The following is a 15181-nucleotide window of genomic DNA, read 5'->3' on the forward strand; positions in this document are numbered from 1 at the left end:
CTCCTGCATGAGTTTGCTAGAAGGGATTTTTTTTTTTTTTAAAATTAACTATCTATATGTTATTCCCTTGTTTCCTTTCATATTTACCTGTTGGTGAACAGATCCTTGATACCTTTGTTCCATTAGAGCTTGTCTGGTTGTTCCATTACAGAAGTCTATGCTCCAGAAGGAAACCAACCCTTTGGCAACGATGCAATTTTCACAGGAAGGTTCAGGTTAGTTCTTTAATGGGCCAGATACCTTACATGCCCTCTGGGGATGGAAAAAAGCAGCTCAGCCATAAGATATATAATTTCAAACTGGTGTTTTTAATATCAGTTAGAAATGGTTCTTAATAACAGACATGTTTACTTAATGATTCACTTTGCCCTAATTACATAGCAACAAGCTGTGATGATTCCACCCTGCATTACTGTATATATGGTCTCTTTAAAATGGATTATTATTTCTACAAAAGAGGATTAACTGCAGGAATACATTTTTAGACCATCCCCACAGCCTTCTTGCTTTAGCTGACTAGCGAGTCCCATGTTATAAAGAAGAAGCAGACTTCTGATGCTGAAAGGCACCATGGTCGTTCCTCTTCATTTCTAGCTGGATGATTGGGAATTTTACTTGTTTTTCAAACCACTTGGCTACAGTGAGAAGCTGCTTCTCCTGGAACGGCCGTCCAATGAACTGAAGTCCAACTGGCAAGCCTCTTTCCGAAAGACCTGTAGGAACATTTATGGCTGGCAGTCCTGAAAGAGAGACACATGCAAAGACTTACTATTAAACAAATCCAGTTAGAGTAATTTTTGTAACAAATCTACTCTTAGAACTGTTTTTATGCAGGGGAAAAAGACTAGTTTTTGCCAAGAAAGGTTGGAACAGATGATCCTTGAGGTCCCTTCCAACCTGGTATTCTATGATTCTAGTTAAAATAATTTCAGTCAAATGAACTAAGGATACTGTTAAATGATCACAAGAAATGAACTAGCATGATTTAAGGAGTCAGTATCCTCTGAAGAGAGAATAAACTCTCCTAAGAAAGAGATTTTGGTCTCTGAAACTTGAATGGATTCATCTTATCTGCAGCCCCCACCCATTTTAAAATCTGGTCTTACATTTTAAAGCATTTCATAAATAAGCTACCCTTATACCTGGTTATCATTGTAAGAGTTATAAGGTGAAATATTTTCATTCTAAAGACGAAGTTAAATAGCTGAAGGGAACGGACATGAAAAATGACTAGACCGGCAAAAATGTAGCTGAATTCCTGTCCCTGCTCACCAGCCATGTTTGCAGCCTGTGTTAGGATGTCATCTTGTGCGCTGCGGGTTCTGTTGTCTTCTTTGATGAATTCCATATATGGTACTGCATCACTCAGAGTGGTAGGAGTGAGTAAAACATCAACACCACCCCCAAAAACCTTCACAAAGTCATTGGCAATGAGACGCCTGACTTTCTGTGCCTTGATAAAGTAATTTTCATAGTTCCTAGAAAGAAATATGGACATGAGGGCCTGACACTAATTCCAAAAATACAGAACTTAATTTTTTAGTTAATGTAGAAAAGACAAGCCCAGTATTCCTTCTGGTTAAAAGACTAACGCTGGTACTTGAGTTTTTGATATACCAGAAGCTTGGTCATCAAACATGGAATTTATGCTCTCATAGCAGTGAAGCTGTCAAGGAAGGAAGAGATGAGGGCATCCTGCTGAAGAAAGGTGAAGGGAAAACAAAACTCTAGTTTAAAATAATTAACTAAAAATCAAAACATCACTTTTATCACCTTTCTGAACCTAAACCGTGTACTGAATTTCACTGCAGGGCAGCACAGTAAAGCCTAGAAACAATGCAGAACTAAGCAGGCCTGGAAAATAGGCATAAATCACTTAGGATTCAATCCAACAAGATACTTAAAGCATGTGAAGAAGTCCCATCATCTACGGAGGACTCCAAATGGACTTAAAACTATGTAGGTGTTTGTAGTATACTTCTCTGTAGAATATTATAAAGACCTTATCTTTCCCTAACCTTTTTTTCCTCACGTAAACATGTGTTCTGTGGATTTCTAAACTGTCTTTACACAATTCTGAAGCAGAAACAAATCAGTCAGCTTTATGTCTATTGTTCCTTTTAACTTCATACGCAGAACTGGTAAATGTGGAATCCTTAAATTCAGAGAAATTCAGTTTCAAAAGTAATTGTCATCTAAAACCACAGCTATTCTAAAGAAGAAAAAAAAAAAAAAAAAACAGGAGGGAGGTAGGGGGGTATTAACAACTGCTACATGCCAGAGTTTAGATAAAACAACTGAAACTGCCCAAACGCCACTTTGTTAGAGTAATCTAAAGATTTACATTTCTGAAAAACTGCAATGAAAATGGTTATAATCAAGAACAGACAGCAGATTCAAGTTAAGAAGTCATATCATGGGAATTAGCCATTTTTCTACAATCATCCTAGCTGTTAACTTCAGAAAAACAGTAAAAGGAACAAAAGGGACCTCAAACAATATTTTAAGCTGGATGGACTATTTTGGTTTTTTTTTTTTTTTTAAAAAAAAGTGAAAAAATACTGTTAAATCAAACACATACTCTGTTAATTCTGATACAATGTTGACAAGCTTCCATTGCTTCCTGAACAATCACCTAGTTATTTTACAGATTTCAAAAGCAAGATAAAAATAACCTGTAAAATGCAACATTTGCAGGAGACACAGATGTTTTTTCTCTACTATTTATTCTAAGAATGCTTTCTGAACCCTGGGTTCTGTTCTTCAAAAGTAATTTCGTGTGGACAGGAACAGGACTCTCCTGTTCAATCTTGATGGAAGCCCATTGCATATTCCTTCACAGAAGAGTGAACTACATGAATTTTAAAGCAGCCTTAGGAAAGCTTATCTGGACAGTTGTAACCAGGAGGAGCATACTTGGCAGGAATAACGGCATTCCATAAAAGCTGGTTTTTACATACTGACTGACAACATTCCTGCCTCCGAGAGCAACTAGAAGTCACATCTGATGAATAGTCTTGCTGACAGAGCTCCTTCTGTACTGCACTTGCTTGGAGACTGACTACACGACTAGTATTTCTGTCAGTATCTCAACAAATTAAGACAGAGAAAAACAGCACTTCTACTGACATAAATTAGGACTGTTGGATAAGGATGGAAAACTAAGAAAAAATTGATCCATGCACCAGCTTCTCTATATGAGCTGGATAAAAACCTGTCTTCTGTAAAGACATCAGTTCAGTACCTTTGCCAGTACCTTCCTTTCCCTGTATACTGAGGCAAAGAGCTATAGCTACTTTAATTGCCCTATCTTCTAGCTTTCTCTAAAAGACCTCACTAGAATGTACCAGCAGTTTTTTCTATGCAGTTTTAATGAGATTAACAGCTACAGAACTTTTAACACTACAACAGTAATGGCTTCAGTATGATTTCAATGTCATACATCGGATAGATTTTTGCTTAATTTAACTACTGGGTGCCAATAATACCCTTGTAGGGGGGAAAAAATAAAAATCACTAAGTTGTTTTACTTACTTAATTAAGGAGGCTCACTGAGAAGACTAAGGGAAAATATTTTCATTCATTATTAACAGTTCACTAGGTATTACATAGCTAAAGCAACAATAATAATACAAGTAGCTACTAGTGTAAGGATGATTTTTTTTTTTCATGTCATGATGAACAATTAATCACCATTTGCTTAAAAAATTGTTAACTTGGCAAATTTGAGTTTCAAGATGTTCTGCTTACTGTTTCAACAAGAAATAGTTTCCTGATAGAATTCTTCCTCTTACAACATCATTAAAGCCTTCTCGTCGTGTTGCAGCATACATACTTTCTGTGGACTTGTTCATGTCAGAACGGTGTCCTGAAGAGAAAAAGCAATTTGGAAATTAATAGTTTTTGTAATCCTTAAGATTTAACTACATAAGGTAATGTTATACATAGTAATACAATAGGCCACTGTTTGCTGCAGTCTGACGTGCTACTATTCTGAAAAAACAACAAAGCATATTCCTGTTTTATTATAGAAATATTAAACAGACTTTTAAGCCCACTCACGTGTCTAGAAGCGAAATATATTAAAATAGGCACTTATTTACTCATTTTTATTTGGACAGCGTTTTTACTCTATTCCGTCTTGGAGAAATAACACCAAGCATTCAACCATGAAAAGCATATCTATTCAAACTAATACTTTTTAATGGCATCCAGCAATGTTTCTATTGTCTGAGAAAAAAGCTTTTTCAAAGGCCTTACCATATTCCAGTCCATCAAACCTGGCCATATTTGATGCCACTTCTGCTGCGCACAGCACATGATAGCAGACAATTGAGTAACGAGTGTGTGGTAGACTCACTTCAATTACTTTAGCACCTGCATTCTCAAAGAGGTCAGTAGCCTTTGACCAGAGATCCAGAATTTCACTAGAAAGCCCTAGTGCGTGATATTCCTTAGAGAAAAACAAGAAGAGGAGTGATTTTACATACTGGCTTACTTCTAATGGCAACCAAAATGCAAACACTCCTTGCTAAAAATACACCGAAACTATTACCTGACCACTATATGATTTAAAGTACTTTAAAGCTTCTTGCATCTACTAAATATTATACAATCAAGCAGCATTAAATTAACAGGATTCAGTCTTCTTAAGAATATTATGTTCATCTCAGTAGGATCAACGCACATATTGCAGACCATGAAATTTCAGCAGTTTCTTCTGAAGGAGAAATTGCCCAGTTATGTACTCATTTGCCTATTCATGGAGATAGTACCACACTGCTCTGCAGTTTGTGGGTAGAAACTCTTCAGGTTTAAATCCTAATACTAGGGCTGCTGTGAGTAGGAAAGATAAAAAAGAAACTACAGCCACAGCGTATCAGTGGCAACTGGCATGCCTCAGTGAGACAAACAAAACAACCCACCAAAGAAGAACTACAATCAAGCGGTTGGGAGAAGATTTAGATAAGCTATGTTCCTGTTTAAGAATTAAGTTAAAGCTATTCTATTAAAACTCTCTATTTTTGAAGATACTTGCTTTAGTTCTAACTCACAATATCACGGTCATAATACTGTGACTTCAGAGTAGCTACAACCCATGTTTAATATATACATGTCTCTGTTTAGGATAATTTGTAGCAGTAGAAAACAATTGTCCAAAGGATATGAATAATTAACCAATACCACTATTTTAGATTTATCGAAATCTAAATGGTATGCAGTTAATTAATTTTCTAGGCATACAGTTTTTGCAGTTCACAGATCCTGAATAATTGGTCAGTGGACATCTCTGTTTACCAAATTAAATCTTTTGGTATCCCTGTTCTAGCACAGGTTCAAATACTGAGAATCAAACCAATAAATACTATTGACGTTGTCTCTTTGAAGGCAGAGCCTTTACTAAATTAAAAACAGGCTGAAGCCCCAAATGTTGTGCCTGAATTGCAAGTATCCTTATAGTTACAAACACGATTGAATTGCATACATCAGGAGCCAGATTACAGTTGTCTTTCAATCCTTATTAGAGCTCTGTGAATCACAGTTCCTTGTGCCACTCAACTGCCTTTAAAATTCTGCTTCATATTAACACAGTGCCATTTAGACAAGTATCTCAAAGCATTGCACAAACCAGTACTAAACTTGCTGTGTGAGAAGGCACTATGAGCAACTTGTTTGAGGTTATACAGGTGACCGATGAAAGAGCAACAAAGAGAACCAAGAATTTAAGTTCCCCATTTTCCTTGGAACTTCCTCACAGTGCTTCCCACAACGATGACAAAACGTTTTAGATGAAGCGTTAGCATATGCTCGCTCCGAGTTGCCTGCACAGGCAACAGAGCACAAACTGCTCTTTTCCAGGAGCTGCTCGCACTGTCTTCACTGTTTTAGATCATGAGAGACTAGGAGGCGGTGGGCAAGACACAAGTATTTTTTGTTAGGTGTCCTATTTGCTGTTCCTGCCCACAATTGTTGACAGGATTTAAAAGTTACCTTCGGAATGCCTATCGAGAGCTTGCTGACATCAGTCAAATTGGGCAATTCAAATGGCTTAAAGTTGTCCTGAATTGTGGTAGAGTCTTTAGGATCATGTCCAGCAAGTGAACCTGAAATATGACATGACATATGAAGAACAGGAAAATGTACCTTGGGTAGCCAGAACTCAATTTGTTTTGAGACAATGTTGTAAACAAAGATATGTTGTATACAAAGACTTATGTAGTAGCAATACCTAACACAACTGCTGCGTCATCCACACATCTGGTTAAGATTCCTGGCACATCCATGGAGTTCACTAGAGGAATGAGACCATGGCGAGAGATCAGTCCATATGTTGGCTTTAAACCTACTACACCACAGTGAGCAGCAGGGTTTCGGGTAGATCCTCCTGTGTCTGACCCTAAGGCTCTATGGTTTCAAAAGGATTATCATTAGTAAAATAATTCAGAACATTGCCAAATAATAAAAACATACGGCTTTAAGATGCATGGATTTAAAACTGCGTGAATTCTTCCAGATTAGAAGTCATAATCACACAGCCTAAATTTCAGTCTAGTCCCTATGTCTGCTATTTTTTTATCTGTTCTCTTATTTTTCTTAGGGTCTCTGAATTAGCCATTAGGAGAGTCCAGGTCCCTTCACAAAGCAGAGGTAGATAGGTAGAATTTAGGCCACCTGAATACGGCCCTACATATCTACTTCTGCCTTCTCTGTTGGTCGGTTCCAATTCTGTGGACCTAAAAGATATGCCTCATGTGATTCAGTGTACGATTTTCAGACATTGAGATCTTCTTTATTCAGTAGCCAATACACTATGAAGCAGCATCTTCCAGTATACAAATAAATAGTGACACAGTACGCTTCTTGCCCCTACTAACAGGGCACAATTTTCCAAGTCTAGGATGTTTTTCCTGTTTCCAAACCTACTTATCATAGCATCAGCTTACAGTAGCTTAGGTGCAATTTTAGGACACAGTATTTTTTTTGTATTTTTTTTTTTTTAAAGTTGACTTCTTGTTTTGTTCTTTCACAGGTGAAACCTTGTTCTTTCTAAATTGAAATTTTTATTTCAAAACCTGTAACGGAATTGGAAATTTGTATTGAAATGAAACCTGCTCTTCTCTTGTTTTCAATAATTTTAACTCAAGCACCACTTAAAAAATAAAACAGCTTTCATCCAAATCCTTGCCAAAAATAAATTCAACTTCAGAAGGAGGTATAATTTTTATTGAAGTGGGTATGTGACTTTTCCCATAGGCATCCGTTTCTGAGATGGCTGAACCAATTCAATTGACCTTGCTGAAGTGGAATTTTTTCAAAGCTTTTATGTTGATACAAAACATGCTCAATTTTGTAGCATTTCTGTACATCCAAATCTCAAATTGAAAAGAAAAAGACTGGCAGCATTCCTGATGCTTAAAAGAAACTAATAGAGTGGATATATAATAGGTTATAGGCAATAAAATAGCTGGATGAAAAATCTCCCTGATCTGACAAAGTGCTAAGCAGTGCAAAATGGGAGTTCAGCATGCCCAGCAACGTAACAGAAGGCGCCAGACCCTATCAGGATCAGCCCATTCCAGCTCAGGACAAGGAGCAGCAGTCCTTGGGAATGGCTGCACTGAGTTCAGTTTCAACAGTACTAAAATGTTAAGTAGACTACATCCTAGCAAAGGGCAATGAGATGAAGAGAGCTATCATTTAAAAAAAAATCTTAAAATAAATTGGGTTTTGTGTATAAAAAAAAATTATGTTTTTAAAAAAAGCTGTAATCAACTTTAGCAAAAAATATTTTAACAATGTTAAAACAGACACTTATATTCTATGGGTAAACAAGGACACAGTAACTAAAGAGCATTCTTAAACACCTTCCAGTTAAGAGCACAACTGAAATCATCTTCTATAAAATGTGCCTCACTATGTAAAAACTGCCTTTAAATTGCCCCTGCAATTTAAAATCTGCATAAAATGAAAGTTGTAAAGTTTTAAGGATCAGATTTCTTTTAACAGTTGGATGGGGAAGATAGTATAGACAACTGACTTGTTAAATAGTGTGTTCCTATTCCATGCAGATAATAATTATTGTAAAAAAACTAATTCTGGCTTGTTTAAATTCCTTTTTTTAAAAAAAAACCAAAAGCAAACCCCAAAAACTAGGACTCTCTTGTAACTTTTTAAAGCAGACAAGTTTGTAAGTATCTGGGTAGTAAGTATCTGTGTATCCTTTTGTAAAGTCAGGGATTTGAAAGCCTTTAGATCCCAAATCTCATGTATTATTACATAACTCTGCTATGAAAACAAAGGAGGGGAGGAAAGATTATTGTACTATTACACATTAAGGGATCTCCTCATCTGCTGAATTACATTTTCAGTGTGTATTTGTGTAACGCACAGACTGAGGAAGAGGATGTGTCACAAACCCAATGTTAATTTTAAGAGAGTGTGTGGGAATAACAATAAAACTGTTGTTCCTTTACTGCCATTATCATTTTATTTCATGCAGTGGAAAGTGGTCATATCAGTATGCTGAATAACACTTAAAATGAATAAGCCTAAATTTGCCTACGTGGATTAATTCTGGCCACGAGTAAACTAGGGATGCTGAAATAAATTCTTGCATGCCAGTGCAATTTCAAACTAGGTTATGAGAAAATTACAAAATTAAAACCTTCCAACATATTTTGAGACATTTAATAAAAAACAATTTTAAAAAGCCTCTTACGCAAAACATGTGAAAGATGACACAGCAGCTGCACTGCCTCCTGAGCTCCCTCCTGTTATTACCCAGTTAGACTCTTCGTCCTCAGAATGGGATTTTGGGAGAGATTTTTCCTTGTACTGTCTTGAATAACTCCAGGGATTTCTGACTGGTCCAAATACCCCATCCGTACTCCCAGATCTAAGATAGTCAGGCAGGACAAATACACACAGAAGTGACAGATGACACACTGCATTCACCAAGTTTTTCTTCCTTATCCTATTCCTCATCTTTTGCCCTAGCAAATTCAATTTCAACACAAAAAGACTGGTACACATAAATCCTTGTGCAGTCAACATCAACAATGTTACACAGAATTGTAAAGTTCATAGACACAGAACCTGAACTTGTACCTCTAACTTCTGCTAATGCCACTGAAAAGAACGTAATCACAAAAACATAAAGCTCATTTAAGGTATGTAACAGTAAAGCTGCACATCTGCTTCAAAACAAAGGTCTTCTGGTTTCCTAACCCTGCACTTGGAAGAGGCGAATGAAGATGACCACAGTCGTGTGGAAAACCATGCTGCTGGCGGGGGGCCGGGGGGGAAAGCCCCGCAATAGCAGGAAGAAGCACTTCTGTGTAAATAACACATTATTACTCACTCTGTAGCCCTCTCCTGAGGCCACAGTTTGCTGGTTCAGAGTGCTAGACTGGCTTCTCAGAAACTGGGAGCAGTCAGCTTGTGGTCATCTAAGTGCGAGCTGCCACCAGAAGCGGGGCCGGGGGGTACTTTCCTCCTTCCTCACAACCTTCACCCCATGTTCCCCCTGACTCCAGGGTGCCAGTGTCTTTAGCCAAATCATCAGAGTGGACAGCTGACACAAGAGTTGAAAACTAACCTTCCTGAGACATCAGCCCAACTGCATGAGGTTCAACAAGGCCAAGTGCTGGGTCCTGCACTTGGGTCACAACAACCCCATACAATGCTACAGGCTTGGGGAAGAGTGGCTGGAAAGCTGCCTGGCCAAAAAGGACCTGGGGGTGTTGGTGGGCAGCCGGCTGAACATGAGGCAGCAGTGTGCCCAGGTGGCCAAGAAGGCCAACAGCATGCTGGCTTATATCAGGAATAGTGTGGCGAGCAGGAGCAGGGAGGTGATTGTCCCCCTGTACTCGGCGCTGGTGAGGCCGCACCTGGAATACTGTGTCCAGTTTTGGGGCCCTCAGTACAAGGAGGACATTGAGGTGCTGGAGCGTGTCCAGGAAAGGGCAACGAAGCTGGTGAAGGGTCTGGAGCACAGGCCTTATGAGGAGCGGCTGAGGGAACTGGGGTTGTTTAGCCTGGAGAAGAGGAGGCTGAGAGGAGACCTTATCGCTCTCTTCAACTACCTGAAAGGAGGTTGTAGTGAGGTGGGTGTTGGTCTCTTCTACCAAGTAAGAAGTGATAGGATGAGAGGTAATGGCTTCAAGTTGTGTCAGAGGAGGTTTACATTGGGTATTAGGAAAAATTTCTTCACAGAAAGGGTAGTCAAGCATTGGAACAGGCTGCCCAGAGAGGTGGTGGAGTCACCATCCCTGGAAGTGTTAAAAAAAACGGGTAGATGTGGCACTTCGGGACATGGTTTAGTCTAGTCTACCCTTGACTGGTTTAGAGTGGACTTGGTAGTGTAGGTTAATGGTTGGACTGGATGATCTTAAAGGTCTTTTCCAACCTAAACGATTCTATGATTCTATCCTTTCCAACCTTAATGATTCCTAGTTTTTACTTTCATTAAAAAATAATCCAGCCACCAAGCCAGGAAACATGAAATCGCTACTCTACCCTTACCTGGTTTAGTGGTGGACTTGGTAGTGTTAGGTTAATGGTTGGACTGGATGATCTTAAAGGTCTTTTCCAACCTAAACGATTCTATGATTACTTTTGAGCTAGATCAGCTCCCTGATCAAGCTCATGGTGCAGCTGTGTTGCTGCTAGCATAAGAGACCATGCAAACACACAGACCAGAGATGAGAGGCTAGTGGTGGCATAAGCCTCTTTAGGAGTATCCTGTGCTTTAATGAGCTTAGACCAGTTGTAATACTGTATAATCAGTTTTTCCTGTGCTTCTTCCCTGCTATTCCTCTGAAGAGTGTCTCTTTGACACTGAAATTACTTTATCCAAAACAATACAGTCAAAGTATTTCTACCCTATCCACGTGAATTCCCAATCAAACCTCTGTCTTAGGTTTAGGTAAAAAAAAAAACCAAACCAAAACAAAACAACAACAAAACCAAAACACAACACTTACTGTTTCTTATAGGTAACTAAAGTCCCAGACATCCCTTTCCAGACCCAGCAGTCGTGGTGACAGAGACTCCCATCCCTAACAGCCCAGTGCTGTTCCCTGCTATAGCTTGGTTGTCTTCACTGATTTGCTGGAGAATCGATTTGCAAGAGCATTTTCCAAGGTGCTCCTGACAAAAGGTCACCACCATTAGTTTAGGCAATTTAAAGAGTTGCTCTAGATTAGCCTATTTGCAGCAAATCAGGGAGTACTCACACAAATTACTCCAAGTGGCTGACCAGCAGAGGCAGTGATTGCCATCAGGGGCATGACAGTAATTAGCTAAGGGCAAAAACCACCAGGAAGGAGAGAGAAAAAGGCAGCAATTAACTAGTGTTGTAACCAATTCTACTAACACACTACTGGATCTGGAAGAAGTCTGCTTGTCCTTGGCTTTCTGCAAAGGCTGTACCGCTTCCTTCCCCATAAACACAGCTATAGCTGAACACTATGTTCATGAAACTCAGCATTTATATCATTTACACAACAGTATAAATGCTCAGGATGAAATTCATGCAACTCTATATACCTTCACGGGTAAGTACTCACTATTTTCTAACCTCAGAGAAAGAAGAGTTAATGATTACAGATAGATCGGAACAGATGGTGTGTATTCTCTTTAACGTGCAATCACACATTAAAAATAATAAACATCACTCACCCCATTGCAAATTCATCTAGGTTTGTTTTTCCTAAAAGGACAGCTCCCTGATCCAGTAATTTCTGAACTACTGTAGCATTATAAGGGGAAATATAACCTGAAAACAATCAGAACAATTAAGAGTGATTGGTGAGACACAGCTGATTTTTAGAAGTAGCTACTCAGAACACTTCAAAGTTGTCACTATTTATGCATAAGAATTGTCAGTTCGCAGTGCCAAAATTTTGCTTCCAGATAACATGAGTAATTTCCAAAATTTAGCAAAAGTAAACCAAACGCTGTTTTGTTTGCAATGTCTTTTTTTTTTCTCTCCACAACTTACAACCCAGTAATTCTGGATTATACACTTCTAGAGTGCAGCGCTAAGACTTCACATAAACAAGTTACCACAAGGGTAGCAAATTACTGCATTCAGCCAACTTGCAGGAACTGTCTACAATTAGAAGAAATGAGAAACAGCTCTTTACAGAAAAGTGCTAAGCTATCTTGAATTATCTCCCATTACCATGAGATAAAGGAGCATATGGTTAACCACAAGCTGAAATACTAACTGGCTATCTTGTGATCAAACATGTGCACGCTTGACCACTTAGACCTTACATAAACTAGCACGAGAACCATGACATTTACATGAGATCCTAGGTAGCGACCGATTCCTTTTGTGAATATTGGCAAGGGTTTCTCTGACCCCACCCTCAACAGGAGCAATAAGGACAACATCACTCCCAACACTCAGCCATGACATTGCAATCAATCACAATGGGTCTGAGAATGTGCTTTAAGGAAAAGCATCTCAGGTAATATAACATTCTTTAAAATGACAAAGTCATATTTTGTTTCTTCTGCTATTAAAAAACCCCATAATCAGATTAGGGTTCTGCTGATTTACTTGAGCTATCTTCCACAAAACATATCTGTTTTATTCTGCAAAAAGTAAAACTGAAAAAAGAAATGTTTTCTTCTTTTGTTTTTACTATGAAAACATTCTAACACCTTGAAAACATTCACAGCATGTTAACACAAACAATGAGCTTAGGAAATTTCAAAAAATTAAAAAAGCCTTATAGAACGTGTTTGTATATCAGGTATATAGAGAAAAGAATTGTTAACGTCTACTCTTCCTACAGCCATATGAAAAAAAACTACTTAAGTCAACAATTATCAAGAGAACAAAAAAACCCCCAGACTGTCTCTAGATTTTGCTAGACAGAACTGCTCTCCTGTAGACCTAAAAGTAACATGAAGCAAAATGCAAACTATAGAACAATTCTATTTTAGTATATACGGCATAATAAACATTGCGTTATTAAAAGCATGTAACTATATGAATAAAGGATGTAATGTGCTTACACAAGAAAAAGATGCATCTATAATACCAGACGAGCTTGTCAGAAGAAATGAGATAAACTTATCTTCTCAAATGAGTTCAGCTCATTTTTTTGAAAATATTTAGATTTCTGGAAGGCTCCACTCCATAAACCCTCTACAGAGAAGAGCAAGAGCTCTGAAATGAGATCTAATTTTACTTTAAAAGCTCTACTGTACCTTTTAGCATGTTTGATGCACATGTTGTCTCAATGCCAGCTGTATTAAAGTTGTCTTTTACTGCAACAGGAATTCCATCTAAAACACCCAGCGGCTGACCTGCATTTGGAATTATTGTGAAGACAACAGAGATTAAAGTATGCTATATGTATAGCTGTCTTATAAATTACAGTTTATTTTACATGTCCCTTCAGGTGTTATTTAGAAGCAAGAATGCTATCCACTTAGCATTTAATAGTTGTCTGTTACATTTTCAAGAACCATATTCCATTCTAACTCTAGCATTGAGCATTCTGCCCAAACCAGACCTGGCCCCACAGAGCAGAGCTCTGAAAATGTGTCTAAGCCCACAAGACAGGCAGCTGCTTTCATATAGGTTAGCCATCCCAAAGGAGTGCTTACCTCTTCAAACATAACCAGAAATCCTTATTTCAGCCACAGGTGCTGTCTAACCTTACTCCACCCCTATGCTGGGAGCTATAAATTTTGCCTACCTGACATACACAGTAGATACGATTGAAAAAAATTACCAAAGCAGAGAAAATCTTCCCTAGGTGATCAATTATCCACCACCCAGCAAAAAAAAAAAAAAAAAAAAATTAAAAGCCTATGTCAGGAAGCAAAACACTCTGGCTAGCGATTTTCTTAAGCTACCAGAGGACAGCAAGTGTCACCCAGGAAGGAAAAAAAAGTACCCTATTAGGTGAAAATTTCCCTTTTCTGTCTTCTGGGAAATGCAAAGGAAAATGAGGACGGTCAGCCTCTAAATGCTGCAGATAACAGGACTGACTGCTGTTCCGTTTACCACCAATAACTGCAATTAACTAAACTGCTTTATTTTCATTTGCTTTCTTAATTGAAAACCTGATAGGCTGAGCCAGGTTGTTTGTCTACCCGCGTCAACAGGCCTGCAAAAGACCACTGCATCTTTCTCTTTGTGGTAACTGTTGGCTACCAATTCAAAATAAACTGCTGAGGGAAAGAAGCTGCAACCAGTAGCAGTGCTGTTCACGAAGTACAGAGCCTATTTAATCTGCAGCGCCTGGTGTGGTCCAGCTTTTGGCTCTGATTTCTTGAGCTGAATACACTACTGGGTGCCAAGCACACACCCACAGAAGCCTCAACTCAAGCCTCATCCCCTAATAGCCAAACAAGTAGCACGTCCACCACCTCCTTTAAAAAGAAAACCTGCTTCATCTAACACAAGAGCTCCTCCACAACAGCCTTTTAAGGACTAATATCAAGTCAGAGCAAACATACCTCTTCTGTATCTTTTCTCTGATTCTTCAGCCTGCTTCAAAGCAGTTTCTTCCGCTACGGTAATGTAAGCATTAAGAAACTTGGTGCTTTTGATGAGGGAAAGGCACCTCTGGCAGAGCTCCGTCGGAGTGACATGTCCTTCCTTCAACGCTGCCGACACCTGAAAGCGCAATCCCCCTCTCTCAAGGCAGCTCGCTAACAGAGCCCGCCTCGGGGTATTAAGGGGATAAAGCGCGATCCCCGCTGCCGCTTCGGCAAGGAGCCCGCGGAAAGGGCCTCCCCGGGCCCCGCCGCCCCAGGCTCCGGGCAAGGGACACGGCGAGGGAACACCGCGGCGGGCCCGCTCGCCCCGGTCACCTTGCGGGCACCGCCACCGCCCCGCTCCTCGGCGCGCCCTCCCTGGGCTCGCAGGGCGGGCTGGCGCTACTCACCTCACGGAGAGAGGCGCGCAGCATGGCGGCCCCCTCCCCGCCGCCTCACGCCCGTGGGCCCACCGCAACCCTTCTCCCGGCGCGGCGGCTGGGCGCCGCCATCTTGCCGCAACACCGAGCGGCACCATTGGCAGGGCTGCCAAGAAGGCGACCGCCCATTGGCCGCGAGTGCCTGCGGGGTGAGGGAGGAGGGCAGGCTGGGTCGGGCCGCGCCGCGCCTCTAGGGCTGAGCGGGGAGGCGAGCGGGGAGCGCCGCGTCCCAG

The 15181-nt window shown here is 39.9% G+C and overlaps 1 protein-coding gene across 1 annotated transcript; it reads right to left on the reverse strand.

The window, feature by feature from the left end:
- Positions 1 to 289: 289 nt before the first annotated feature.
- Positions 290 to 14942, reverse strand: QRSL1 (glutaminyl-tRNA amidotransferase subunit QRSL1). Its single transcript, XM_075707156.1, has 11 exons — positions 14919 to 14942; positions 14488 to 14647; positions 13228 to 13326; positions 11683 to 11779; positions 8720 to 8896; positions 6230 to 6405; positions 5992 to 6104; positions 4261 to 4453; positions 3751 to 3868; positions 1273 to 1478; positions 290 to 740 (listed from the first exon to the last, which is right to left on the reverse strand). Exons 1-11 carry the CDS (start codon positions 14940 to 14942, stop codon positions 532 to 534), a joined length of 1572 nt encoding a protein of 523 aa, XP_075563271.1. The 3' UTR covers positions 290 to 531.
- Between the last annotated feature and the right edge of the window lie 239 nt (positions 14943 to 15181).

This window comes from Pelecanus crispus, chromosome 3, assembly GCF_030463565.1.
Source record: "Pelecanus crispus isolate bPelCri1 chromosome 3, bPelCri1.pri, whole genome shotgun sequence".
Classification (NCBI taxonomy): Eukaryota; Metazoa; Chordata; class Aves; order Pelecaniformes; family Pelecanidae; genus Pelecanus; species Pelecanus crispus.